This window comes from Meleagris gallopavo, chromosome 1 (genome assembly GCF_000146605.3).
Source record: "Meleagris gallopavo isolate NT-WF06-2002-E0010 breed Aviagen turkey brand Nicholas breeding stock chromosome 1, Turkey_5.1, whole genome shotgun sequence".
Lineage (NCBI taxonomy): Eukaryota > Metazoa > Chordata > Aves > Galliformes > Phasianidae > Meleagris > Meleagris gallopavo.
The window spans coordinates 75,951,098-75,978,586 of NC_015011.2; the positions used below are offsets into that span (position 1 = coordinate 75,951,098).

The window sequence follows — 27,489 nt, forward strand, 5'->3', positions numbered from 1 at the left end:
CTCTCCTCCAAACACTTCTTCAGTGCATGTAACTTTATTTCGTTCATTAGCTGTATTATAACTCATTACTTCAGTCATCCACTATCGCTGACTACTCCAGCTCCCTTCAGAAAAAATATATGTATTCTATATTTACAGGCTCCCTAGAACTTTCTGCATGAGAGAACAATTATTAGGCAAGTCCTTGACTTCAGAGTAATTGTATGAACTACATTAACACTGTCAGAATGATCAGAAGCTATTGGAAAGCTTGCTTACTTATTCTAGGTCCAATATATTCTTGCCTTCTTTTGCTAAAAAGGGGAGAGGGAATGATAGTGAAATAGCATTCTGCAGAAACAGTGTGTTGTAAATAATAACCATGTTCTTTTTTTTTTTTTAAACACTGAGTTAGCAGTGAGGTAAGAGGAAATTAAAATTAAGGTAAGTATTTTAAAGAATACTGAGCATCAGCTTCAGCCTGTGCTATCCAGTTGTCTACTTAGAGGAATACGAGAAAGTCAGTCAAGCATTTTTGCTCTCTGGTGCCAAGCTCTTTTTCAAAATTTATTTGGATTTATTTGCATATTTTCCCTTTAAATTACCATCTGTGCTTTCATGATGCTAGCCTCAAGTTTCAGAAGCAGATCCCTTTCCCAATAGCCCTGTTTCTGGCATCATCTCAGAAGAGTTGCATACTGTTCATGCTAAAGAGCATTCAGCTGTTGGAGACCAGTATTTTTTCCTTCTTTCAGTTCAGCAGATTGGGATCTTCATGGCTGTTCAGATGTATTTTCCCAGCACTGCTTGTTAAGCAGCCCCCAGGGACAGAAGAGGCATGTGTTTGATAGATGTAGTTTGTGAATATTTTGCTAGCACAAGGCAGATAATTTTTCTTGAAACTTTCCTTCCCTGTGCTACTGAAAATTAGCAACATTGATGAAGAAATTAAATGCAAAGAAGGATTGTGATTTCTGGTGCAGTATTTTGTACTGTTCTTGAGAGTGAGCAAGCACTGCAGTCCATCTTTCTATGAACTGCATTTCTGGTTACCCCTCCTACTGCTGAGATACAACCAGTCAAATACAACATGCAGTCATTCCTCAAAATGTCACAACCAGCAGGTGATGCCACGATCCATTATCAGATTCTAAGACAATCATTGCAAGAATGCTATCATGCAAGCAGAGCAGGCTCTCATATATTTTCTATTCAGTTAAAACCTAGTGGAGGTCATGCTTAATTCACTGCAGTCATGTGAACAGATCTTTCATGACAGGTTTTGTTCTTTGTTACACTACTAAGCATAGAGGTGCCTGTGCTTACACTGAATAAAACCAAAGAGAACATCAGCTTCACAGCAACCTGAAATAATGCCTGGAGAGAAATTTGTGATTTATGCTTGGTGATGACAGAACGTAGAACTGTGCATTAGAACTACGCATCTCTCAGAAGCGATCCACTTTCAGTAAGCACTTCTGAATGCACTCTTTAACTAGAAGGTATCTCACCTATTTTTGTATATAAATCTTAAAAAGCAACTCATCAGAGCAGCAACATTGATCAGTTTTTCCATTTCAGACAGTATCTGTAACTTTTATGCCTCCTTTTAATAAAAAATTGAACTCTGGCCCAGTCGTCCAACAGAAACTCCATGCAGTAGCAGTTATATCCTTCCGAGTCTGGTATCCCCACAATTTCTCCATCTACAAGAAAACCTGCACGTTGCTGTGCACATTTGTGTTTCCTTTCAGCTTCCATGTAGGCTCAAAAAGCCTACATAAAGCACGAGCTTTATGCCACCCTCCAACTCACCCCCAACCAATGCAGGTTTTGGTTTTTTTGTTTTTGTTTGTTTTTTTTTTTTTGGTTTTGTTTTGCAAGTAGTTTGGTAACATAAACATTGATCTTTATGAGAGAAATAAAGAAATCACAGTGTGATAGCTTCCGTGAAAGCATTTCTGAACACAGAGAAATATTTAAGAAATATATGTATACATTAGACTGGCTGCTTAGAAATGTGCAGCTAACTGGAGAATACCCTGCACCATCTGATTAGGTCATACCTTTAGCCTATGCTGTTTGTAACACTTCACAATGAAAAAGAACACATTAAGAACTTAGAACATTTCATTTTTTCCTCCACTTTGGCTTAGTCTGAAACACCATTTACTTTTATTCCAGAAAGTAAAATTACTAATCCTACACCATACACCTTTTAACTGTACCTCTTCCAGACATGTCTCAATGCAGTGCTCAATCTGCCAACTTAAATGCTGCCTCAGAAGACCATGCAGGAGCCCTACGGACATCGTCATAGTAGTACAAGAAAAGATCTTGTTTATTTTCTTACTAAGACTCAAGCATCTGAAGATCTTAATGTTTGCTGGCTAAAGTAGACATAGGAAAGTACAAATCACATGTGACAATTCCAGATGAAAAGAAACCATACTGGAAGACACAGGGAATTACTTAAAGCTTTTCAGAGATGCAAGTGGTCCCAGAAATCCTCAGGGAAGCACAGTGACGCATAACCATGAGCATCGCCGCTTTTAGAGCTGGGTGGGGGAGCTGGTTCTTCAACAGTCTTAATGCTGATTGTTATAGAAATGCAGGGTCAAGAACATATCTGTTTTCCTGGGCCAGAGCCTTCCTGCTTTCCCTTAAGATTAAGAGACAGGACTTCAACCACATTTGGATAGCATCAAAGGACAGACACAGAAATAAAATAGCAAGCTAGTCCTCAGGCAGCAGTTGCCTCAAATGATTGTTTCGCCTGTGTGGCGTATTCCCAGAAGCCCCAGGCACTGGCCCTGCTTTAGTTACTGAAGTTTCAGCAACTTTCTGCCCTACCATCTTGTGTATCCTGAATGCAAGAGAGCAATCTTGCCTGCCCACGTACCACTGGAAACTTTACCAGAGTGAATTGTAGCTTGTTCCTATTTGCTACGTAACACGAAAGGAACTTCAAACCTTTTTAACAGTTGTAGTTCCTAGTTTTTAGCATCCTTCTTTTAAGTCCTTATAGCAACACTGACAATGTTCCTGTAAAAACAAGTTTCAACAAAGCTGAATATGAAGTTGACATATTTCCTCCATTTCTACTCAAAGGTCTCTTTTCATACCTATGAGAACTACGTTAGCCATACAGAATCATGCCAGGCAATTAATGGTCAAGTGGTAATGTAAGAGGATCCTCGCATTTTTTCAGAAGCACTTATCCTTTACATGTGGCCCGAATGTTATTTATTAGATGGGTATGTTACACCACGCATTTGGCTCTATCAAAATACAAACAGCTGAATTGCCCTTGGTTTACCAAGTAATTCTGATTAGTCTGTATCAGTAAGCTCTTCCTTTCATAACGCACAAGTCTGTTCTCCCTTCCATACTCATGTAATTTGCAGCCTTTGTTAGAAATTTCGTTTCTTTTCAAGTCATTAGTAAGACTAAATAAAGCAAAGACAAGAACTGGTTGCTGGAAGATCTTGATGAAAATTCAATTGAGCACCATTTAAAATCAAATTGAGACCTATGAGTTAGCCACATTTTAATCCATTTAATGTGTGCCACATTGACTTCTGTATTGTTTTAGTTCTCAGTCAAAATATAATGCAGTACCAGTCAAATGCTTTACACAGTGTAAGTATATACAACAACAATATTACCTGTGTCAACCAAGCCTGTCACTTCAAACAAACATACCAAGTTTTAAGATTTATACTTATCTGCTCTGAATTCACATATCCACTGCAAAAAGTAACAACACTGGCTAGGCTCCTTACACAGGAAGGCACACCATTCAGCTTAAATGGACTCATTTTTTAATTTGCTCGTTTAGAGGCAATTGTCACTTTTCTCTTGGGGGCAGGGGAGGGAAACGCCAATGCACCACATTGTTTTCACTAGCCTGGAAAACACTTATATATATAGATATATAGATATGTATATATATACACACACATGCGCATGTGTGTATATATATATACACGTGTGTGTGTATATATGTATATATACACACAAGTGTATATATACACAGAATATACATATATGAATATACAGAATATATGCACACACACTTCGCTCAGATTTGTTTACAAAATATGTAGCATTTTTATACCATCCAATAAGAGGTAAATGATTTTAAACAAATCTTATAGAAATGACATGTTATTGGAAATTTACACGTAAAAAAATCCAGCACAAAAAAATCCAAAAGCTAAAACAAGATTTTGCTACTAATCAGTGCTTCTATCACCCTTCAAGAAAAGAGAAACACAGTTATTTATATGTGATGTAAAGGCAACATTGAGGGTTTCTGTTTTTAAATTAACCACCAAATTTAACCCCCTAAGATTACAAAGAATCAAAGTTCATTTACAGATCAAGTGCAGTAAACTAAATGTTCCTTCAGCACAAAGCAGCACTAGAAAATAATGGGAGAGGGAAGGGGGAGGCCAACTGGCTTAGCTAGGGAGGCAGCAAGTGGCTTCTGCAGCAGCCACATAGGTCAGCCTCCATCCTGAAGCACAGACAGAACCAAAGATTGTATTTAAATAACGATGACGCAGAGTTGATGTGTTCAGGCCTTTGCCTAGCTTCTTTCAGCACTTTGACGAGCATTATATATTTGTATTATTCTGTATACAGTGGACCGTTTTTGCTTTTGCAGTGGCTTGTCACTGAGGAGTCATAAGGAGGATCTTGCAGACAGTTCTGCCACTAACATTTACCACCGGTACATGACGCTGCAGATATCAGAGGCATTTTTGAAATGTTTACGCTGGACAAATGTGTGTTACAAATGTTCCAAATGGCTTGAAAGAACATAGCCCACTGCTTGAGGGATGAAGGAGGGCAGATAGCCTGGAGAATCCATTGCCTTTACAGAAATGGAACTGCCACTTACAATCACATGGCATCTCCCTCTTTTTGAAGAGTTTGGTGTCAATATCAGCTGAACTCAGTGAGGAGTGGCCGGCCTTTGCATCAGATGTCTGTGATCCAAGCAGCTTGCGGAGCCAAGAACATGCTGCTAGCAGAAGGGCAGTCTACAGCTGTAGATGACAGCTGTCATGCAGTCAGCAATGCCTTACAGATGTCATCTGTAGGAACCAAGCATTCCATGCTAGTTCACCTGCAGTCCCATAAACAGCAGAAGGAATAGTGAAATGAAAGGGCCAGGTGGATCTGGGTGTAATAGTAACTATCCTTTGAGCATAGTGTCATTTTAGTTCTTAAATATGAGGCTTGACCAGTAGGACTCTGTTAGGCGAGTTGGAAAGGAAGCTCTTGTCTTGTGAAAATGAAAAGGAGATCTAACACTCCTTGTGCTAAGTTTTACAAATTAAGATTTTGTGTTCAGAAGGTAATTTTTCAGAACTCAGTTCAAGTCAAGCTGTGTAAAAATGTTAAGAGGCAATAGAAATTTTTCAGCCATAACTCTACTACCGAGGACCAGACTTTGTAGCACAAAGTCAGGAAGGGCTGGATTTTAAGGTAGGCCTGGCCGGATTATACTGTGCTGGCAAGCAAAATGAGAGTAGTTTCTCCATTCTAAAAGCTGTTTCAAAAAGTCATTTCTGGGGAGGCGGTAGGAGTGACCTATTCACAGGTTCCTTTTTGTGAATAGAAAGACTGAGAAGGTACGCAGATCTCCACAGTGGTCTGCAGTCCACATTGAGAGCTCAGTGTTGAGAAGGGGTAGGGCCATGTGTGTTCAGTATTCTTAAAAACCAGAAAACACATCCATTGGAGCTTGTTGTTGCTGGGGATAGAAGACTTATTCCATTATTTGTAATGATCTATATTCCAATAGCTCCAGCTGGCACATACAGCAAAGGAGATACATTCCATATGAAGATTTAACACAACTCACACAGCGATCCAAGGAGGCATCCAGAAAAAAGTATGGGAAATGAATTCAGCTACGTTCTCAGAAAGTCTGAAAGTCTCCCTGGAACTGCAGGCACACACTGCAGTAAATACATGAGAAAGGCAGCCTTTCCTTGGATGCCAGGAGTGCAGGGGGCTAGTGGAGAGGGGATTCTTTTCTTGTAATAGGAACAGGGAATATCTCAAAGTATAGAAATGTGCCTCAACCTCATGAAGATGACAGTGGAGAGGTTCAGAATCTAGAGAAGAAGTGTGATTCTGGCAACCCCTTGCCAAGAAGGGGGCATCCTGCCACAGAGAGCCAAAAGTTTTCCAGACGTATGTAAGAGAATGTGCACAAGGCAAGCAAATGAGCGCAAACAGAGTTATGGAAAACACTGAGAGAATCACTCCACAGGTGGCTTGTGGCTCGACAACAGGATTGGCTAGGTAGAGGAGCACACGGCACAGAGGCACCTCAGAGCTGGAAGCCTTCCATGGGAGCCTCACACTGCTGGAAGATGTACTGTTGCTGGCTGAGATCCACCTGTGGGGCAATGCTACTGTCTTCATCCTCTGTTCCAAAGTAGTGCTCAATCAGATCAAATGCCTTCTGATAAATCTCTTGATTCTCATGGCTCTGGAGGAACTCAATTTTGTCAAGGCCTGCAGAAAAAAGAAGTGTGCAAAGTTACAGGTTGGTGAAATATTACAACCAATGATCATATTCAGTCTGTTTAAATATCACATTCCATCAACCTTTAGAAAAAGATCTGGACATTTTTGTGACATTAGGTGGCTAAGTAATCACACATCTCTGTGCCCAGCTATATCTGTGCTAAAAGAGCAAATGCGTATACCAATGGAGGATTTGTCCTTTGCCTCTCTACAGTATAGACCTAGAAACAAGAAGGGGGAACAACCTCAGTCCAAGTGATCCAGAAGGGAAGGAATCCTCTGGGTCCTTCAGTCTACCAATTTCAGTTGCTGTTGAATACTCAAATTCACCTGGAATCTGCTAGTCAGAATCTTTCAGAAACTTTTTATAATTTTTTTTTAAATAATTTTATTCCAAAAACACAGTTAAAACTAACTGGTTTTATACTGTGCAGCTGGCACACATACAATGACTATATACCACAACTGAATTGACATGAGATAAACACACCTTTATAGACATACAAATTATATATGGATTGCTTGCCACTTCAGTATTTTTGAAAACATAAGGAAAGCCGTGAGCTTATAGACAGGGAATGCAGAATGGCCCAACAGCACAGTGTGCTAAGAGAACAGAGGATCAAGACCTCATGAGGTGGAGAGCAAGCACACTTACTGTATCCTTAGTACTTGTCATATGGAAGAGAGGAGCCAGCAGTCTACAAAAAATGCATTAAGAAAAATCCCCCAGTATGGCAACAGTGTTAAATGGTGAGCAACTTACAAGCTCTTCACCTTCTGTCTTTTGCTAAGACAACCTTACTTATGGCATGAAAAATGAAATTAAGTTGTTCTCAAAGATACTTAATTGTACTGAGAAACACTGCTGAGGTGGAGAAACAGACATACCACACAGGACAGAAAATATCCAGACTCAGCTGAGAAGACCTCAGGCCTTTTAACAAGAAAATTAACCTTAAAGAGTAGCAGTACCTCAGAACCAGGATGAAACGACTGCAGTAAATACCACAACAATAGCAAAGCAAAGGCAAGCTAGGAAGTTGCTGCTGCTAGCAGAATTCTGCAAGGCAGCAGAGAGGGAAAGGATAGGCCTGAAAACTGCAACAGAACAGAGCTCCTGAAGTTTATCTGCTGTGGAAGGAACATACTACAGGCTGAATGAAGCCCAGAAGGCTTCCTCAATGTGAAAAAGACAGGAAAGACCATCTGTATCTGCATACACTGTCTCAAGCTACATGCAGAAAAAGAAAATAAATGTTAAAGTACATTGGTGGATGGAAACTTGTCTAACAGTGATAAGGAAACCAATTCAGTCTGGTCTACTGAAACACTAATGGATCCATGGTCATTGCTTTAAGACCTGCCATCCACAAATATTTTGCTCATACCATATGCTTCCTCAATAAGAGCGCAGTAAGGATTAATGCCAGCGCCGCTGCGCTTGGATTCCTGCTCTCCAAGCCTCAAGATGTTCTCCAGCCCACTCAGTGCTACTTGCACAATCTTTGAGTCCATTACGGTAAGGAGGTCACAGAGTGGTTTGATGCATCCCAGTTCTACTAAATATCTGAAAAACATTACAAACAATTAATCAGGTTCTATGTGAAGTTACAGCAGATATTGTCATTTAAGCATTTAGTGTGAAGGACTAAGAACCAAAACAATCAGATAAAATATCAACTTGATCAGAGAAAACAGAAAAACTATAGACAGCTATTTGTATCTTACCAATTCTGCTAAAACACTGAAAATATCATATACATCTTCCATCTATTTTACGTATTTCTTTACGTATAATTTTCTAGCTTGTATTTATATACATCTTTACCTATAAGTTTTAAATGAATATTATTAATATGAACTGCATTAATTTGTAACATTAAATATTTACTTCATACAAAATTGCATATAAGCATAACATACTAGTATAAGAAACAGGAATAACAATGCATATGATGCCCTAGTTTCAGGAGCTTGGCAGTAGGTCTCTGAGCCATTCCTCTCCACTCTTCTAACATATTTTATTACATTCTGAAATGATCACTGTAAAATAAGTTTAAATTTTAATTTATTCACACAAGAGAAATGGTTCAATTAATGAGACTAAATATTACAGATGGAATTCTCATGTAATTTCTCTATACAAGAATGTCTCATTTACAACTCAATCCAAAAATGACATCTCTGTAGACAAACACTGGAGGCACACAATTGTAGAGAGTGCCTGTCAGAACTGTATCGACTCTTTACAGAAAAGTCTTCCAGTTTCTAGATTACAAATTTGATTCCTTGAACAAGAACTAGTTCACCCAATTGCACTGAAATATTTGTACTATTTCATACTTGATCTGTTCAGCAGAGCCTCCAGATGTTGCATTTGTGATTGCCCAAGCTGCTTCCTTCCTTGTTCGAAACTCAGCCGTTTGCAAAATATTTATAAGAGCTGGAAAGATATGAGCATCAATGACTGTCTGCAAAAAAGAAATGATACGTCAGGGTTATAACTAGAATTAGAAACAAATTCCTTGTGCTGGCTCATTTAATGTCTATGCTCAGGATCACACATTAAACACTGAAGCAAACTTCTCAATAGGCAAAAATCAGTTTATAGCTTTACATTCAAAACCCAAATTATCTCTGGGTAAATGATTATTCCAAATTGAACAGGTCAGGTGAAACTACCTTCATATCTAATGTGCCACTTAATTATATTTTGAGAGAGAGCAAGAGAATGCCATATTTTCCCTCACTTCTCCAGATAATGAATCATTCAGCTATTAAATCAGTAAACCACTAAATCATTAGGATTCCCTAAAAAGAAAAAAGAGTTCATAAGCCTGTTTGTATGACACTCTATTTTGACTGGATTAGACAACAGGGCAAAGAAAAAATGTATTTTGAGAACTCAGAATTCTGCAAAGCAAGCAAACACCAGTATGTTCCTTCCTGGAAAAAAGACAAAGCAACAGACTGTTTGATACGATGCTTAACTGCATAGCCTATCAAACTCATACAAGTCAAATGAGTATTTAGCAACTCAAAATTTCTAATAACTTCTGGAAAGAATGTTCTGCAGTAAAAGACAAATGAAACCACTTCAGTAATATACCCACAATAAACATTTGAAACACTTCCCCAAGGATCACTAAAAGAATCAAGAGCTTAGGATACATTTTTAAACAACTGTTTTGTGAGCACATCATCACAGAATTGGTAACAGCAAATTCAAAGCCAAAGAGATTCTTCGCAAGGAGCTCCATAAAGTGGAACAGACTGCATCCAGCGTAAAGGTATAGACAGTTCTCTTTCTTTTACCCCTCCTGCTTATCTGGGCATCCATGCTGCATGAACTTGCAAATCCACATGTGCACAAGTTCTATCAACAGTTCCATGAACAGTCTCCCTTACACAGAATGTAAACTTCTGTAAAGGCAACCTGTGGGCCGCAAGTGAAACTGTACCAGTTTGACAACCATCACAAAACACAAATTAAAGGAATTCAACAACAGAAAGCTCTTTTACATTTGCCTGTTTGCTAACACTGAAAGGTTTCATATTTGTTTTAGATTTGGCGGAAAAAAATGCTATAAGGGTGAGAAGATTCAAAATAAATCCTTTTTCATTTTCTGCACTGATAAAGGTACTGAGCACTACAGTCTCCACAATCCTGCTGCCAAACTCCACATTCTGAAAGGACAGTAACAGACACTAATAGCGGAATGTAAGAAACCACGATACCGTGGTTTCGTAACTCTCAAGTACGTCTCCTGGATTCACTGATCAAAGTGCAACTTCTCCAGAATCAATAACAGCATATTTTGAAGGAAAGCCTTAAATAGTATAAGCTTCAGTGTGGTGGAAAAAATAAAACACTAATGAAGAAAATAAAGCATTAAAGGAAAAGTGCTTGCAGCATCTATTATTTTAAAGCCTGTGTCTCACAGCCTTTTCTACAGTGGTTATTCTTGAACAAGAATACACAATTATTCCTAGCTCTGACATTTTGTGCGGAAACATTTATTCTAGAAGTAGGTCACACTTTCCTCTCAAGTACATTTATTTACATGATAACAGAAATACTGAACTACTGAAATAAATATATTTTTTCTGTTGAAGAAAAGCACACCTCAGGCAGAGCAAAACCCTTAAGCATTGTCATAGGATGAGATCCTACAACTAAAGATTTTTAAAGTGTTAACTTGAATGACTTTTTTCCCCTCTTACCACAGCCTGTGTCTGATACGGAAGTGTGTTGAAAACTCAAATAATGTGGTGAATATAAAAAGTGCTCAAGCTCTGTACAGCTTTTATGTAAAATGAACTGTTAAGGGACTTCAGTTCAATAACTGGTCCTTGGAAAATCTAAGTTCTTTGGCCATCCGTGAAAATAGGTGGGAAACTTCTTACTAGCCATAAGGCAAAGGATACTTAAACATTCTTTCTGAGCAGATGATGTACAGTAACTTTCTTATTTATGTATCTTCTAAATATGTCTGAAATTTATAAAGATTTTTGGTAACAGCAGGTCAACAGGATAAAAATTTAAAGAAACACTTCAAAAGAACACATTTTCAGCATCTCACATGGATTTTTTTTAATCCAAATTACCATTGTGCTTGCACATAAGAACAAAATATGTTAACAACCTGCTTTCAAAAGCAAACAAGCACATGCACAGGAAAGTGTAATCTCTTCATATTTTTTCGTCTTTTTAAACTTCCCAGTTGCAGCAGTGAGTTCTACTTTGACTACATCTGAAGGAAACAATACGTGCTTGTTTGTCCTGAAGACTGCACAGTCATTTCTCTGGTGTCTCTTTGATGACCTTACTCAAAAGCCAGGAATAATTAGATCCTCCTTGTTCACCTTCTCAAATGCCACTCGTATTTCTACAGCACTCTATCACAACTCCCTCCACTTAAACCTTAGTCTATGTAGTTGCTCTTCACATGGAATCAAGCTGACATTTGATAGTCTTCCTTAACATCCATGCCGTATGTATCTCCTGAAGATGGTTGTACACACAGTGCAACACTGAAGATTTATACTACAAATAGAATAAGGAATTTCGTTTTGGTTTTATCCCTTTCCTTAGCATTTAAAATAATTGTGTTTGATTTCAGGCTGCTACTAAGCACTGAAACAGCATTTTCAAGATGTATTATCCATCTGTTTCCAGCCCGATAGCTAATGCAGAGCCCCATCCTTAAAAAGATGAAACTAACACCAAAATTTATGCTCAACTGCATCCCTTCAGATATGCTGAAACCATTCTGACACACAATAGAATCTTGCAGAAAACTAAAATTGAATTTGAGACAAAATCTTAATTTTCAAATTTAATTACAAACTGAATTGTAATACTCAGCCCTCCAACAAATCTGGCCCTCACTTTTAAAGAGTTTTTGTGTCTTCTGTTTGTTTTTCTAAAGATGGCACTCCTGTTCTGCAAACTTCCAATAACTGCTCATCTTAGAAACATTCCATCCTTTTTATTTCTTCTGATCAAGTTTCTTCACTTGATAATAGCTTGCTTTAAAGAACAGAGCTACACGGAAGTGAATTTTTAGAGTGTTATTACATCTGCCTCAGTGTCAAACCTAACTACTTTTTAGCCAGTTAGGGAACAACTCTTCAGCAGTAGTGTATTGTAAGTCAATACATGAACTGGACAGCACTAGCTGAATTTTCTCCTCTTCATTTGAGTTTCAACAAATAAATCGCATATGGTACACAAAAATACATACAGAGTATGCAAGTGTCTACACGATTCAGCACATGCGTGTGAAAGCAATCAAGTCTTACAGTGTGTTTTCCTGCTCCTGCAAGCTGTCTCAGTAACTTTAGCAATTCAAAGATTCAGTCACCACTCTATCTGGCAACTGTGAGCACAGTCCTACTACTATGTCCTCCTCCTTCAGGCGGGAAATTTTTACCAGTTTTCACAGTGATTTGTGATCCAGGAAACACTTGAGATCTCAGCTGTAACTGACTTTTATGTCGTTTACACAGACACTAAGCCCATACACTCCAAATTGTTTGTAAAGTAAACCTCTAGATTGTTTACACAAGGTTGCTACCTCTTCTCAGGAAGAACCTGCAGTGTAATAAAAAGTACTGTGTTGAGGTGTCTGCAGCTTTGAGTCTCTTCTACAGAAAAATACAGTAACATGAACTGCTGAGGTTTTCAGACAGAATAAATGAATGAATGGAATTCTAGCTTTACTGCCCTCCATATGGCATGATATATGGATTTACCATACACAGAAGCTTAAAGTAGACTTTTATTAAAACACAAATTTAAAAATCTTTCATCTGAGTTTTGCTAGTCCCCAGACAAATATGACATTCTCAGAAATATCATGTTCCTGATTTTTATTTTTTTTTTAAAAAGTCCTGCCACTACAAAAGGCACGAAGATTTTAGACCACTGGTGCAAACTATGGCATGGATCATCATAATTTATACTTAAATCACTTCATAGTTCACCTGTGTAAACAGCAACATTGTATGCGAACTACATTCTTCCTTTTCTATGGCCCCAGTCTTACTATGGCCTTTACAAACAATTTCTAACAATTTTCAGCTTGCATCCTCACCCAATCGATAAAAATGCATTTCATTCAGTCTATAAAACTGATACACAAGGTAGCATTTGCTACATTTCCCCACATCACATTTCAGCAAGGATAAGAAACTCCACAGAAAAATGTGGCACAGATCCAGATGCTACCATGCACAGCCAGACTTCATGTTCCAGATGTTTATGTGAGAATTTAAAGCATATAAGAAAAAGAAGCGATAAGTTTTTTTAACCTGCCAACAGAAGAGAACTCCTATGATGTCTTCACTGTCAGATATGGAAGATTGTACCTGGTGTACTGCCTTTCATAGCTTTTCAACAGCTGCGAAGTTAGACAACATTTTCTGAGGCATCTGATAGCCTTTCATACCCTTCAGAAGGGTCGACAGTCAGGATTTAGCTTCAGTTGTGCAGTTCTCCTTCTGATTCCCAGGAAGATGTAGTTCCCCTTCTCCCTGACTGGGGAAGCTATCCACTGAAGTACAGCAAAGCTGTATACAAACTAGGAAATTAACAAACAAAAACTATACTTAGTGACAATCAAGACTGCATCAGGATATACACATCCAACCCAAACCTTAAAAGCACAGAAATAAAGAGGGGAAAGACTGCTGTACTCTATCACACTTTTCTGTTGCCTAAACACTGTTTGATAACACACTCTGAAAGGCTTTCACTTCCACCTTTGGAGGAGAAAAACACACAAATGCAAGCCTCCTGTGTTTTAAGCATTAAATACAAGCAATACAGCACTTTCTTCCACACATTTCATGCATGTTAACTTACACTGCCTTAACACTAGAAAAAGTTTATTGTGTTTGAGTACAAATCTAACAGTGATAGACTGTCATTTTATCTTTTAGAAATGGCAGTGAAAGCCTTTGGAGTGTGCTATCAAACAGCATTATAGACAGTATGAAAGTGGAAATGAATATAGGAGTCCTTCCCTCTAACTTTATATTTCTATGTTTAAGAGTGGGTGGATGGAGGGAGTGTAATCCAATGCAATCTTAAACACTAAATATAGCTTTGTCTGTTAATACTGATTGGATAAAATAGGTATTAGATTTACTAAAATATTTCATTTTCTTCTTCTTGTTCAGAAGTGATTCTTAGATTGCGGTTTGAGCACTACCAAAGTTCCCATAGTATTCTAACACACTGCTCTGGAGCAATAATCCACTCATAAGAATAGTTATAAATCACAGTAATGTCATTTACTACATAAAGCAGGTATTCAACTTTCGGGAAAAGCTGAAATTACAATTATTTGCTTTCTGGCTAAAGACTGTGCTTGTTCAAAGTCTAGTTAATACAGCAGAAACTGGAACAGATCTGGCTACAGTGTGCCACCTGCACCTGCACTATCAAACAATTCAGAAGTACTGCGGAAGAAGGAAAAGAAATTTAATTTAGAGCTGCATCTAGTATTTCCTTCTGTAAGGAAGGTCAGTTCTTAAGAAGTGATATTTTAATTCAGGACAAAGTGTAAAGTTATCTTCGAAATTAATTTCTACAAAGTAAGAATAAAGCAACTCATACGAGACAGGTTCATTCATGCACTTATTTCAATTATATGTTCTTGCAAATTGGAACTATCCCTTGTCCTCGCAGCTATTGAAATCAGACAAGGATTCTACTCTCCATTTTAGCATAGGATCATCTTCAAGAATTTTTACCAAAGAGCATATTCCAACTACAAAAATTATTTTGACGTGTTTTTTTCAGCTCAAACATTTACAATGATTGACACTGACTAGAAGTTACCTGAAGTAACATCTCAGAGAAGGAATTTTGTGAGAAAAGCAGACGTAACAGCTCCAGATCTGATAGGAGGTTTCATTACACCTTAAACATCCAAGACAAAAATCTCCAGTCAAACTAGACTTAGAAGAATACGAGCTTTTCTATAACCTTTTTACACATCTATGATGAGACTTTCAGCATACGATAATCATTGCAATTACACCTGTAGTTGCTAATTTTTATTTCCAAGAAAAAATGGCCTCAAGTATTCCAGTCAAGCATGCTGTAAACATTCTGAAACAGCCCTTACTTCAGTTTTCCTCCAATAGGCCTCCTCTTGAGGTTTCAAAAATGTAAGCCTCAGGACAGATATTGTTTGCAAAATGCCACAATCACCAGGATAGTTATTTTCCACCCAGGATCAGAATGACTACTTATTTTCATTTCAGTTTTATGGCTGACAGCATGGACTACATTGGCTATTTACCTGAGACAGCCAGTGTTTCACTACATAGTGTGTGTTCATAGTTCAAAGGCAGCTCAATTTGTCTGAACAGGGACAAATGGGTTATTAAACGACGAACTATCAATTTCACTTCTGAGAATTTTCTTCTCACATTTTTTTCACTGGAATTGAATGCAAATACTCAACAGATAGCCTTCCAATATTGTCTGTAGCATAGTATAAGGCAGATTATATTATGTTTAAATTTAAACGCACTTTGTGATTTGCTTTACACTACATTTTCTTCATGATGCAAGAGTTCTGAAAAAACAAGCTTCTGTCCAGACAACCACAAATATTTTTCTATGCATAGCTAAGGGTTCTTCTCTACTTCCAAATGATCACTTGCTAGAAATGAAGGTGCAATATTAATGAGTCATAGAATTACTTCCACCATCTCTGCCTTCTCATCTCCCTTTACCAAGAAAGAAAGCAATTCTATTTTCTTCTCAATAGAAAGGGAACTGACCTAAACAGGCGATAAGACACCTTGAAACATTCAAAAAATACTAAACACACAATCAAAGATGTACCTAACAATTCTGTTTCGTTACACATGACAGATTTTGTCAAATGAAGATACCACATTATCATCACTTCATTGGAAAAAAGATCGGACAACGGTTTAAAAGATAGAGTCTTATAAAAGCTGTAGTTAAGATTCCATCTAAATCCTTACTTTTGGATGTCTGAGCAGTATGTATCAGGTGTAAGACTGCTATGCTAACAAGGACAGCCACTACTAATTGTTTCACTTGAACAGAACGATATGGAACAATGAACATAGAAGGCACAGAAGTGAATACTGAAATAGCTTCTAGGTGTACTACAAGTATAAATTATCTCTAAAACTTGAAAATGAGAATAGAAATCCTGGCATTATGAAAAAAATGCTCTATTAGCGAACTTTAATTTTTATTGATGCTTCAGATACTTGTTTCTTTACAGAATGACTTCTGATATACTTTTGATTCTCTCAAGCTCTTTTTTCCCCATAGTTTGCAACATTCCTACATGATTATGCATCTTGAAGTATATCTCTGACAGACTTGAAAAAAATAAATGCATTGGGTTGGACTGTTCTCCTAAGCTTAGAACTCTTAGGCCTCCCAGGAGAAGCAATAGCCTTCTAGATAGAAACAGAGAGGAGCAGCACAAAGGTAGTAACAGCATGGGTAAGGCAGCCAAAAGATCCTTCACTGAAAGGAAAGCAAAGGCAAAAACACTCATACCCTACTACAAGTAGTACTGACTACCTTCCTTGCAGTGCTAACTGTACAACAATTAAAACTACTGACACAGGAAGAATCAGTGACACAGTAGCTCATTTTATACAGTTCATCTTCTTCAACGTTCACCAAGTCCACAGATGTAATACATAAGCAGCAGCACAGCCAGAATCAAAATTTTTGGAGCTCTACCAAGGTTAGATGACATGACCATATCCCTTTTGCTTCAGAGAAAAATAAACCACAAAAATACGATCTTCACTATTAAGAGTAAAATTTTAACTGAGAAAGACAACTATAAATGCAGGTTTCTTTGCCCTTGGTTCCACTTCCATTTTAGTCACATTCTTGAATCAGATTAGGAAGACCTACAGTGTTTCACCTTCTGTAAGTTTTGTTTTCTCTCCTCCTTGCTTTCTGAGTATCTCTTAAGTTAGATAAATATTTACACTCAATTCTAAGCATCTGAACTGAAAAATCTTCCTGAAAAGTCTTATCCTTGTTTTCTGTTCTTTCTGAGAGGTAGATGAAAATCTCATTTGAGTCAGCAGCTGAACGTGGTTTGTAAAGAAGGTATAACTTAAGAAATAACAACCACCTGCAAAGCAGGTATTATAATTTTTTTAATAACAAATTTTCTACAGAAATAATTCTATCCCTCTAGTGAAGAATCTTAACACTTCATGCTGATTCTGATGATACAGAATAAATAATCCAGAGATATCAGATATAAAAGTAATAAATGTTAGACTGCCTTACAAGGAAATGTATACATTAGCAGGACTCACAAACGAAACACAGATATGGCCGAATTTTTGTGCACCCATGCATTACTTCTGTCAGGTTACTAAGCAGTAGTAAAAATATTTCTAATGTCTAATATTTCTGCTATCCATTTCTATTCCTCAGAGACCAGATGTCTTCAGTTGGACTTTCATGTGTCCTCAGCAATCTCTGAGAATGCTCTCTAATCCCATGAGAAAAGTACTGAGAAATATAACTTCAGATACATTAAATTTATGTGAGGAAATTTTCATTCAGCTTGACGGTAATCTTGTATATTTCACCAAAATCTGTTTTTCCAACAATTTTGAAAAAGGTACAAGGTATTGTCTTTGAAGCAAAAAATCCTTTAGTATAGTTGCTCTTAAAATTCCAGATCTAGGGAAAACAAAACCTATTTAACAGTTTTTTCACTTTATAGTTTAAGGAAAAAAAAAAAAATCTTCTCTGTCGAGAAGATGGTCAATCTTTTATACCACCTGGAAACAAGTCCCAGGATTTCCTTGTGACAGCTGAACTTAAATCAAGACTCAGAACAAAGATGTGTGTTTTTGGAAGCTTACTGTAATGGCTGACACAAAGGACTGAGGCTTCCAATTGTTCTTCTGTGCTATTACATAACATGAAGGATTACAAAATTTTGTATAACCAAGAAAGACAAATCACAAAGTAAAAAGTTTAATATCCTCAATTACTGTTCAGATTAATAAAAAGCAATTTCAGATTTGGCTAGTGCACAACTGCCAGTACTAAGAATTAAAAGAGCATATAAAAAGGAATAAAAGTATTTTACATTCATATTCCTTCATTCATATTCGGCGTTGAAATCAAGAAACATCAGAAGTTATTTGATTCTCAAAGTTTGTAGCTTACTCATTTCTTAGTTGAGGATTTCTGTACTTTGACATTGCCAAATGCACGAAGGGCTGTCTACCTCCCTCATAATCTGTTTAATATTATAAAATTAAATAATTCTAATTTGCATCTGAGAGATGATTGAAGCACTGAAATATTCTGATTTTACACAGAGCCTACAACATGCTTCTGCTTCCAAGTAATTATATAACCATATAACTGTGTATGTATACAACACAAAAAACAGTTTATCACCCGATGTTTTTTTCTAGCCCAAAAGACAAAGATCATAGCTGAAAAGGTTACCTGGATCTGGGCTCTGTTTCCAGCTGTTATATTAGATATTGTCCAGCAGGCTTCCTTTTTGATAGATTCTTTAGGGCTGCTTAGTAAATGCAGTAAACTCTGCAGGGCAGAACAATTTAGAATTACCTGAACACAAAAGAAAAAAGAAAAGCGCATCTTAGAGGAAATTTAGGATAGAGAATCACCTGGAGTAAGGAATACACAGTCTTCAAAAGCTAGAAAGCATATGCCATCAAGATATTCCTAAAATGCTTAAAAAATGAAAAATAAAAGAGCAATAAGTATGAAATAAATGTTTGTATTTTACATGCTAACAAGCAAAAGAAAAATTGAGTAGTTTAAGTAACATCAGATTTCATAGAAACATAGAACGGCTTGGGTTGGAAGAGACCTTAAAGATCACCTAGTGCCAATGGCCCTGCCATAGGTAGGGTTGCCACCTACTAGGTCCATTACCCAGGGTTTCATTCCAACCTGACCTTGAACACTTTCAAGCTTCCCTAGGCAGTCTGCGCTAGTGCTTCACCACCCTCTGAGTAAAGAATTTCCTCCAACATTGAATCATAGAATCACCAGGGTTAGAAAAGATCTCCAGTATCATCTAGTCCAACTGCCCACCTACCAACAATATTTCCCCACTAAACCACATCCCTCAGTACCACATCTAAACGTTTATTGAACACCTGCAGGGATAGCGACTCAATTATCTCTTTGGGCAGCTGGTTCCAGCACCTGATCATTCTACTAGAGAAGAAATTTTTCCTAATATCCAACCTGAATCTCCCCTGGTGCAGCTTCACAACATTCTCTCTAGTCCTACGGCTAATGATGTGAGAGCAGAGGCCAACCCCCACCTTGCTGCAGCCTCTTTTCAGGCAGGTATAGACAGTGACAAGGGTCTCCTGAGCCTCCTCCAGACTGAACAATCCCAGTTTCCTCAGCCACTCCCCATGAGACCTGTGCTTCAGACTCCTCACCATCTTTGACACCCTTCTCTGGACACGCTCAAGGGTCTCGATGTCTTGTAGTGAGGGGCCTAAAACTATCTAACCTAGATCTCCCTTCATTTAGTTTAAAACCATTCCTGCTCGACCTATCACAATCAGACCAGAAGTATAAATGGGAAAGGCACATAATTCTCATAAGTTCCTTAAGCATAAGAAGGCCACAACGAGGTCTCCCCAAAGCTTCCTTTTACCTAGGTTGAATAAGACTAGCTCCTCAGCTTTTTCCCCCCTCTCCCCCCCCCCAGATTTCTGATCTTGGAATCTGTGACCTCCCTTCCTTCTCTCTCTCCCCCTTTCTATCCCGACTCCTCCTTGGACTTTGGACATGTTCCTAAAAATTTTATTCAGCAAATTCAGCGGGGGTGGGGGAGGTTAGGGTTCAGCATTTATCAGATATCTGTTGGGACAAGAACGATTGGAATTTTTTTTCTTCACATAAACTACTTACGTTTTTGGCCAACTCCAAGCACTGGCAATTATTAATTATTAATTAATTATTAATTGTTGAAAATGAGATATAACAGAAAAGGTTTGTACTCTGAGGATGCATCACAGAAACAGAATATCCCATATTCAAAGGGATCTACAAGGATCAGTGAGTCCAATTCCCAGATACACACAGAACCAACTAAAAAAAAAAAATCAGACCATATGTCTGAAAACACTGTTCAAATGCTTCTTTAACTCTGGCAGCTTGGGGCCATGATCACTGTACTAAGGAACCTGTTTCAGCACCCAACCATCTTCTGGTGAAGAACCGTTTCCTGACATCCAAACTGAACTTCCCCTGTCCTAGTTTCATGCCATTCTCCTTGGTCCTGGTCACTGTCAACAGATAGCAGAGATCAGTGCTGCTCCTTCACTTCCCCTTGTGAGGAAGCTGTAAGGCTGTGTTGAGGTCTCCTCTTGGCCGCCTCTGCTCTGGACTGAACAAATCACAGTACCTCAGCTGCTCCTCATGTCATCCCCTCCAGACCCTTCACTACGTTTGTAGCCTTCCTTTGGGCACTCTCCAATCGTTCTCTGTCCTTTTAGTACTGTGATGCTCAAAACTGCACACACAGCGCTCGAGAAGGGGAAACACCAGTTCAGCATAGAGCGGGACAACCACTCACTTCAACTGGCTAGCAATGCTGTGTTGATGTACCCCTGGATATGGTTCATATCCCTGGCTGCTTGGGCACATTGCTGACTCACATTCAACTTGCTTTTGGCCAAGACTACCAAATGCCTTTCAGCATTCAGCATCTCATTCCCTAGTCTGTATGTATAGCCAGGGTTGCATCTTCCCAGGTGCAGAATCCAGCACTTGCTCTTGTTGAACTTCACGTGATTGGTGATTATCCAGTCCTCTGATTTGTCTAGATATCTCTGCAAGGCCTCTCCACGCATAATGGAGTCAACAGCCCTCCACAATTATTGTCAGCCAACTTGTTCAAAACACCTCCTAGTCCTACATCTTAGTCATTTATGAAAACTGGCCCTAGAACTGAGGCCTGGGGAACCCTGCTAGTGACTGACCACCAGCTTGATGTAACCCCATTTGTTATAACCCCTTGGGCCTAACTCATCAGCCAACTGCTCACCCAACACATTATGCTTTTGTTTAGCCCTATGGCAGACATTTTGTCCAGAAGGATACTGTGAAAAACAGTATCAAAAGCTTCACTGAAATCCAAAAAGATAAGATCAACTGGCCTCCCTTGGTCAACTAAATGGGTGACCTTCCCATAAAAGGAAATTAAATTAGTTAAACAGGATCTTTCCCTCATGAACTTGTGGAGGCTCTGAACAACAACCAAATTGTCCTTCAGGTGCTTTTCAATAACACCCAGCACAATTTTCTCTATAATTTTACGAAGTGCTGAAGTGAGAATCACAGGCAGGCCTGTAATTACCAGGATCTTCTTTCTTGTCTTCCTTGAGAATGAGAACAACATTTGTCAGCTTCCAGTCAACTGAGACCTTTCTGGATTCCCAAGATCGTTGAAAAAAATAGAGAGTGGTCTTAAAACGACACTGGTCAGCTGAATACCCTGGGATTTGTTCCATTAGGTCCCATGTACTTTATATGCACCTTGGTGGAGTAGCAAATCCTGCACAAGTTAGGGGTTGGCTGAGAGTTGATCCTTACTCATAGCCACAGTCCTCCAACTCAGAGCACCTGAGGTGCCACAGTCCATCATCTGACAGAGGCAAAGTACTCATTAGATGCCTGCTTTGTCTGGGCACCTTACAAACAGGGACATTCTCATCAGGCTGTGAACCAATGTTACCTCTGGTCCTCCTTTTATTATTAACATGTTAAAAAATATACTGCTCCCTACAATATCAGTCAGTTTCAACTCTAATTCTGCTTCAATCACACAGATTTTCTCCCTACAAAGGCGAACAGTATCCCTGTAGTATTCCCATGTTGCTTGACATTGCCTCCAGCAGCCATATAGGCTATTTTTCTTGTCCAAGCTCTAAAAGACTATTTCTGTTCAGCCAAGCCAGACTTCTGCCCCATCTGCTTCACTTCCAGCATTTTAGGATTGCCTGTTTCTATGTTCTCGGGAGATGGTACTCAGGAAGTAACCAGCACTGACAGAAGTGTGCATCTGGAAGGCAGTTTCCTAGGGGACTTAACGTTAACATGTTCCCTGAGCAGCCTGAAATCTGCTCTATCAATATCAAGAGTTGAGGTTCTGGAGGCAGTTCTCCTATCACCAAAGATTTTCAATTCAACTACTTAATGGTCATTATGGCCACGGCAGCCACCAACCACCACTTCACCCACGAGACCTTCTCTATTCACAAGCAACAGATCTGAGAGGGCACACAAACCTTTTTCAGGCAGCTAGCTTGTATGTTGTTCACCTATTCAGAAACGTGTTTACTGTTTACTGGGCTCTTCTTTCCCCCTCACAGATCTGTTTACAGATTTTTGTGCATCTTCTGAATCCCTCTTTGTCATATGCCATTGTCTGCATGCAAGACTTTAATTTTCCTTAGAATTTTAGGAACACTTTCGTATGCTCCTCTAAAAAAAAACCAAAAACAAAATCAAACACCCGCATGCAGCTAAGTAGTTGAAACTTTTTTTTTTCCCCCGAAGTGAAATCAAAGATTTCACTTTATGAAAAGTAGTATTTAATTATTTGCCTTACACATGACTGAGTGATCCCCTATGGTTTTATTTAAAAAATAAAACAAAACAACAGCAAACAGCTATTTTACCAAAATGTGTCTCAATCACTCTTATGACCAATCTGAAAAACAACAGTCACTAAGAAAAACAGAAGAATACTTATACAATCCAACTATCTATACAATCATAGACTATGAATAAATATTAATAACATCTTAACCTCCTCTCCCAGCACTAGTTACAAAATACTCATCTTGCTGTTACTAAGTCATCTTTGTGTCTGATCTTGAATTTTGTAGTTCTGTGGCAATAAATTGACACACTAATATAAACTAATGATTACTGAACAAGCCTCACAGTTAGGAACTTGGATTTTAACTTTAGCACAATCTATGTGGAAGAAGTATTTTACATGGGAAATCAGATACTACCAGTGAACTGTTTTTTTCCAAGCTCTTCATGCCATTTAAAATCCCCAGCTGCTACCACCATCACCTGCAAGTCCATCTCAACGCTTCTACCACACGCACCTTCCCATTTTCAGCTACCACCGCTTCCTGATCCTATTTCTGCCATCAGCTTTAATAACAGTTAACAGCCCACCACAGCAAGCCTGCCTGAGCCTGTGACTTCAATCCAATTTGCTGGTGCATTTGTCTGGCAGCTCCACATCACACAGGCATGCTTTTCATGCCTTTTAGTTTGTGAACAAGAGGTGGAGGCCAAAAGTCAGCAAAGCTTCAAAAGCAGCAGCCTACTCTGTACTTTTCTTTCACATATTAGCAGGTCCTGACAAAAGGATGTCAGAATACACAAAGAAATGGGAAAAGTTTAACAAAAGGTACAACAGATAAAGCTCATAATAGGATTTTCTGCTCTGCATGCAAAAAAGGTTGCCACCAGTCAGTGGACCACAAATAACATGTATACATGGCATGGACTCTCTGTTCCCACTGATTACAAAAATTAATAGGAGCTGCCACTTCTTGAAAAGTCTAGAAATCAGTAGGTTGACAAGTTTGTACTTTTAAGGCAATGCATTGCTGGCTCCCAGTTTAACTCCAACAGAATGGTGTGAGCCACTGCCTCTTACTTCTCCAAGCACATGCCCAGACTGTCACATATCACCCAAGATCTCACCACATCGTTTTGGTACATTCATCACAGACTGACACCAAATGCAACAGGCTGTCAACAGCCCCACCACACTACATCATTCAGTATAAAACTCAGCCTAAGAAGAAGACTGCTTTAAACAAAACAGAAAAGAAAAATTCAAAGAGTATTGCACAGCTGTATAAGAGCTCCAATCACAGGAATACGAGAATAAATAGCAATTCAGGAAAAGAAAACCACTACATACAGCAATTAGTGTCAATCTTTCATTTTCAAACTTAAAAAGGAACAGGAAGAGGTGAACTTGTGAATAAGTTACATCAATATTAACAGAAAGGTGAACCAGGGTACAACACACGAAGAAGTGAATCCATACCTGGGTCTGGATATCATCTCCTGTGACAATGTTCCCAACAGCTCGTAAGGCAGGAGATACTACTTTATAGTCATTATGCCTAAAATTACCAAGATTGAGATATTAACCATCCTGAATCATCTTCACATCCTCAAAGAAGAAACATTTGCCAGGGAAAAATTTGCCAGCTAAGTCTGACTTATCTACAATTATATCAATCAAACGACTTTTGATTTTCAACTAATGGCAACTCATTCTAGAGTTCTTAACTTTTAGGCCCTAAGATATCATTCAGCAACATAAAAACTGAAATGAGATTACTCTAATACAAGTACCTCACAGTACAGGCATCTTAGGGAGCAGAAAAATCAACTTCAAGGATGGAGCATTCACAAATGCAGATAATGAGACAGAGGAACACTGGCAGACGCGCTGCATTTAATTCAAGCACATCTTCATCCAACCATTTAATCATATTCTATCATTATATGTATTTGCACTGCATCTCCCCATTATCATTATTAAAATCAGAATAGGAAAAGTAAATAATTTTTTCAGAAATTAATAAAAAGGTACTTTAAGTAATACATTCTATTCAATAATTCAGTAGACTGCTTTTTCTAATAGCCTTTTTAATTTACATCATGGAAAATTATTGTTTCTTGTTCTTCTGTAAATTTTACAAAAAAGTAGTTGCTACATGTTGAAAAAACAGTACAGGAAAAGCTCCACTGTTCCTGTTACTCATGACAATAGAAAGGACTGATTAAAGACAGGATAAGTTACAAAATTCAGATTGTTTTGGTTTTTAGAAAATTAATAGATTAAGATATATCTAATTGTGCTTTCTGATGGAAGAATCATGATTTTAGGGAAAGGATTGAATAATACTCAGAACAAGCTTCTTACATCAGTAATTCCACAAGTCTTCTGCAGACTCCTGCATCGATCACAGCCTGGATTTTATCATTGGGGCCATCAGACAAATAGGACAAAGCCCAGCAGGCATCAGCTAATACATCTGTATCATTGACAAAGAGCAGCCAGGAGAGCACACTAAGACAAGGTGAAACCTGTGAAACAATAGAAGAGATGCACAGATTATGCAATCAAAAGGGCTGGAATACCTAATTACACCAGTTAATTCTGTACACATCATTATAAAATCACACTCTAGCATCACGATCCTGAATACCTGGCAAATTTCAGACTTCAGTAGCACTTTGGTGTAGGGCTGCAACTACACTAGCAGAGAGGAACAGACCAGCAGAAAAGCACCTAGAATTCTTCAGCCTCTACAATACCATCCATGTCTGGAAACTTAACCTCAAACATCTCCATCAAGATGTGCCATTTTTCACTAAAGAAGCCAAGATGCACAGTTTTGCTCTACTGTGTAATGACATTAACAAATAACCAGAAGGCAGCAATATCAAAACAATGGTTGTGAATGTCTGGCAAAAGAACAAAAAACATTCAGAAGCTTAATTTGTAATAAGCGCATCATTGTTTCAGAGAAATTCAGAAATACTTCTGCTATGTAGTTTAAGCTTAACCATTCTTATTTCTTACTTGGAAACCTACACCTCACAACACATTTCCTTATAATGAACACATTTCTTACCTTGGCAAAATCCGGAGGAGGATTTTTCCCTCTGCAGAGGTTGGATAGAGCCCATACAGCATTTCGGGTCATAGTGATACGATTCTGTTTTGAAAGTAATCTAAAACAAACAAATTCCAAACTTCACTAATGCACATTCAAAGCCAGGCAACCTAGTACAGTCAGCTGTGATTCATACACATGAACTCAGGCCTACATTTTAGATTTAGTCAGGGGAAAACATGCTAAAATCTTTTTCTGTAAAAACAGATCCTGAGGAAAATTACACTTGACAGATGGATACTAACGTTCTCATTAAATGTGTTAAACCTAGTGTCCCAACAATAACCATTGCACTATAAAACGTTCATTTAACTTTCTAGAGATTGTTGTGGTAGATCTGCGTGTCAATTCTCAGCCCATCAACACGGATTTCTGTGTTAAGCTTTCTATGACAGAGAACAGAATTTAGCCTCAGAAAACACATATAATCACACTCATGGCTTCCCAAATATTTACAGCAGTCACATAACAGGCAGCAACCACAGCCCAGACTTCCTGTGCACAGTTGTTAATCCCTGCAAGAGTTTTGACCACTGGGTTCACATAAGAAGAAAACTCTATAAACCATCCCAAACTGGTCTCTTTCTGAAGTTCCTACAAGATGACACTCACACACCATATGCAGGAATCAGCTTCTGCTGCATGAGACTCAGGAAGGACAATGGTGTAACGTACTCTATCTTCATGATATCTGCGTGCCACAGGACTACCACGCCAGCCAAAGCTGCTTCAGTCCAGTACATTGTGCATTTCCTTATCTGAGATTAATCCTCTGGCACTGCTGCTCATTAATTAAGTCAAATACAGCGTGAAGTCTATCTGGAGCACTTTCCAGACAGCTTAGAAACAACTAGCCAAGAACTCCACAGAAAATTTTGATTATCAGAACATTCTCTCATCATGCCTTTGTCAAATACTGCAACAAGTTGTCCAGGGTGGTTACCTCTGATGTTCCAAATTTGACAATGTAAGTGGCTGAGCAATTCTGATCACATCTGCTATGAAAAGAGGGTTTGACTAGACAACCTCCAGAGGTCGCTTCCAACTTAAATTACTCTACGATTCTCATTAGTTCCAGGCATCCACCCACTGTGTAGAACAAAATAGCTCCAGCTTAGCTGGTCTTAACACAATTCCTTTTTAGTTCAGTTACAAAATAAGCCCTCAAAAATAAGCCTAATTAGTTCCACAAAAATAAATAATTATTTTTCAAGGCAAAGCAAACTTCAGTCTTATCAGACAATTGATTAATATTCTGAAGAATGTATTAAAACAGACTTACTGCAGTAAGGGAGGCAGGATATTACAGTCCAGTACATAGTCTCTGCACATTGTGCTGTCTCCAGCAATGTTGCCAAGAGCCCATACTGCCTGCAATAAAAACAGAACAGTAATTGTTTTATTTTCACAATTCAAACCATTCAGTATGTGAATTAAAAATGGGAAATCATCTCTGTTCTCACCGTTATATCCTGGACAATATACAAAAGGGGAATGCATTCTGGTTAAGAGTTGCAAATATACACCCAAGCTCGTTACATGATTCAGGAATATTTACACAGGTCTAAGTACCCAAGCAGTCAACAGGTATGTGACCAAAGACTGCAGGCAGACAACCTTACTCTGTCCACAACAAGAGCTCCTCACCTTAGGCTCAGTAATGCACTAATT

General features: G+C 38.4%; 1 protein-coding gene across 1 annotated transcript; it reads right to left on the reverse strand.

The window, feature by feature from the left end:
- Positions 1 to 367: 367 nt before the first annotated feature.
- Positions 368 to 27,489, reverse strand: LOC100551399 (importin subunit alpha-5). Its single transcript, XM_019618172.2, has 9 exons — positions 27,466 to 27,489; positions 27,101 to 27,189; positions 25,777 to 25,876; positions 25,062 to 25,225; positions 24,174 to 24,252; positions 18,542 to 18,667; positions 8,878 to 9,005; positions 7,923 to 8,101; positions 368 to 6,519 (listed from the first exon to the last, which is right to left on the reverse strand). The coding sequence occupies exons 2-9, from the start codon at positions 27,148 to 27,150 to the stop codon at positions 6,332 to 6,334; spliced, it is 1,014 nt and encodes a 337-aa protein (XP_019473717.1). The 5' UTR covers positions 27,151 to 27,189; positions 27,466 to 27,489; the 3' UTR covers positions 368 to 6,331.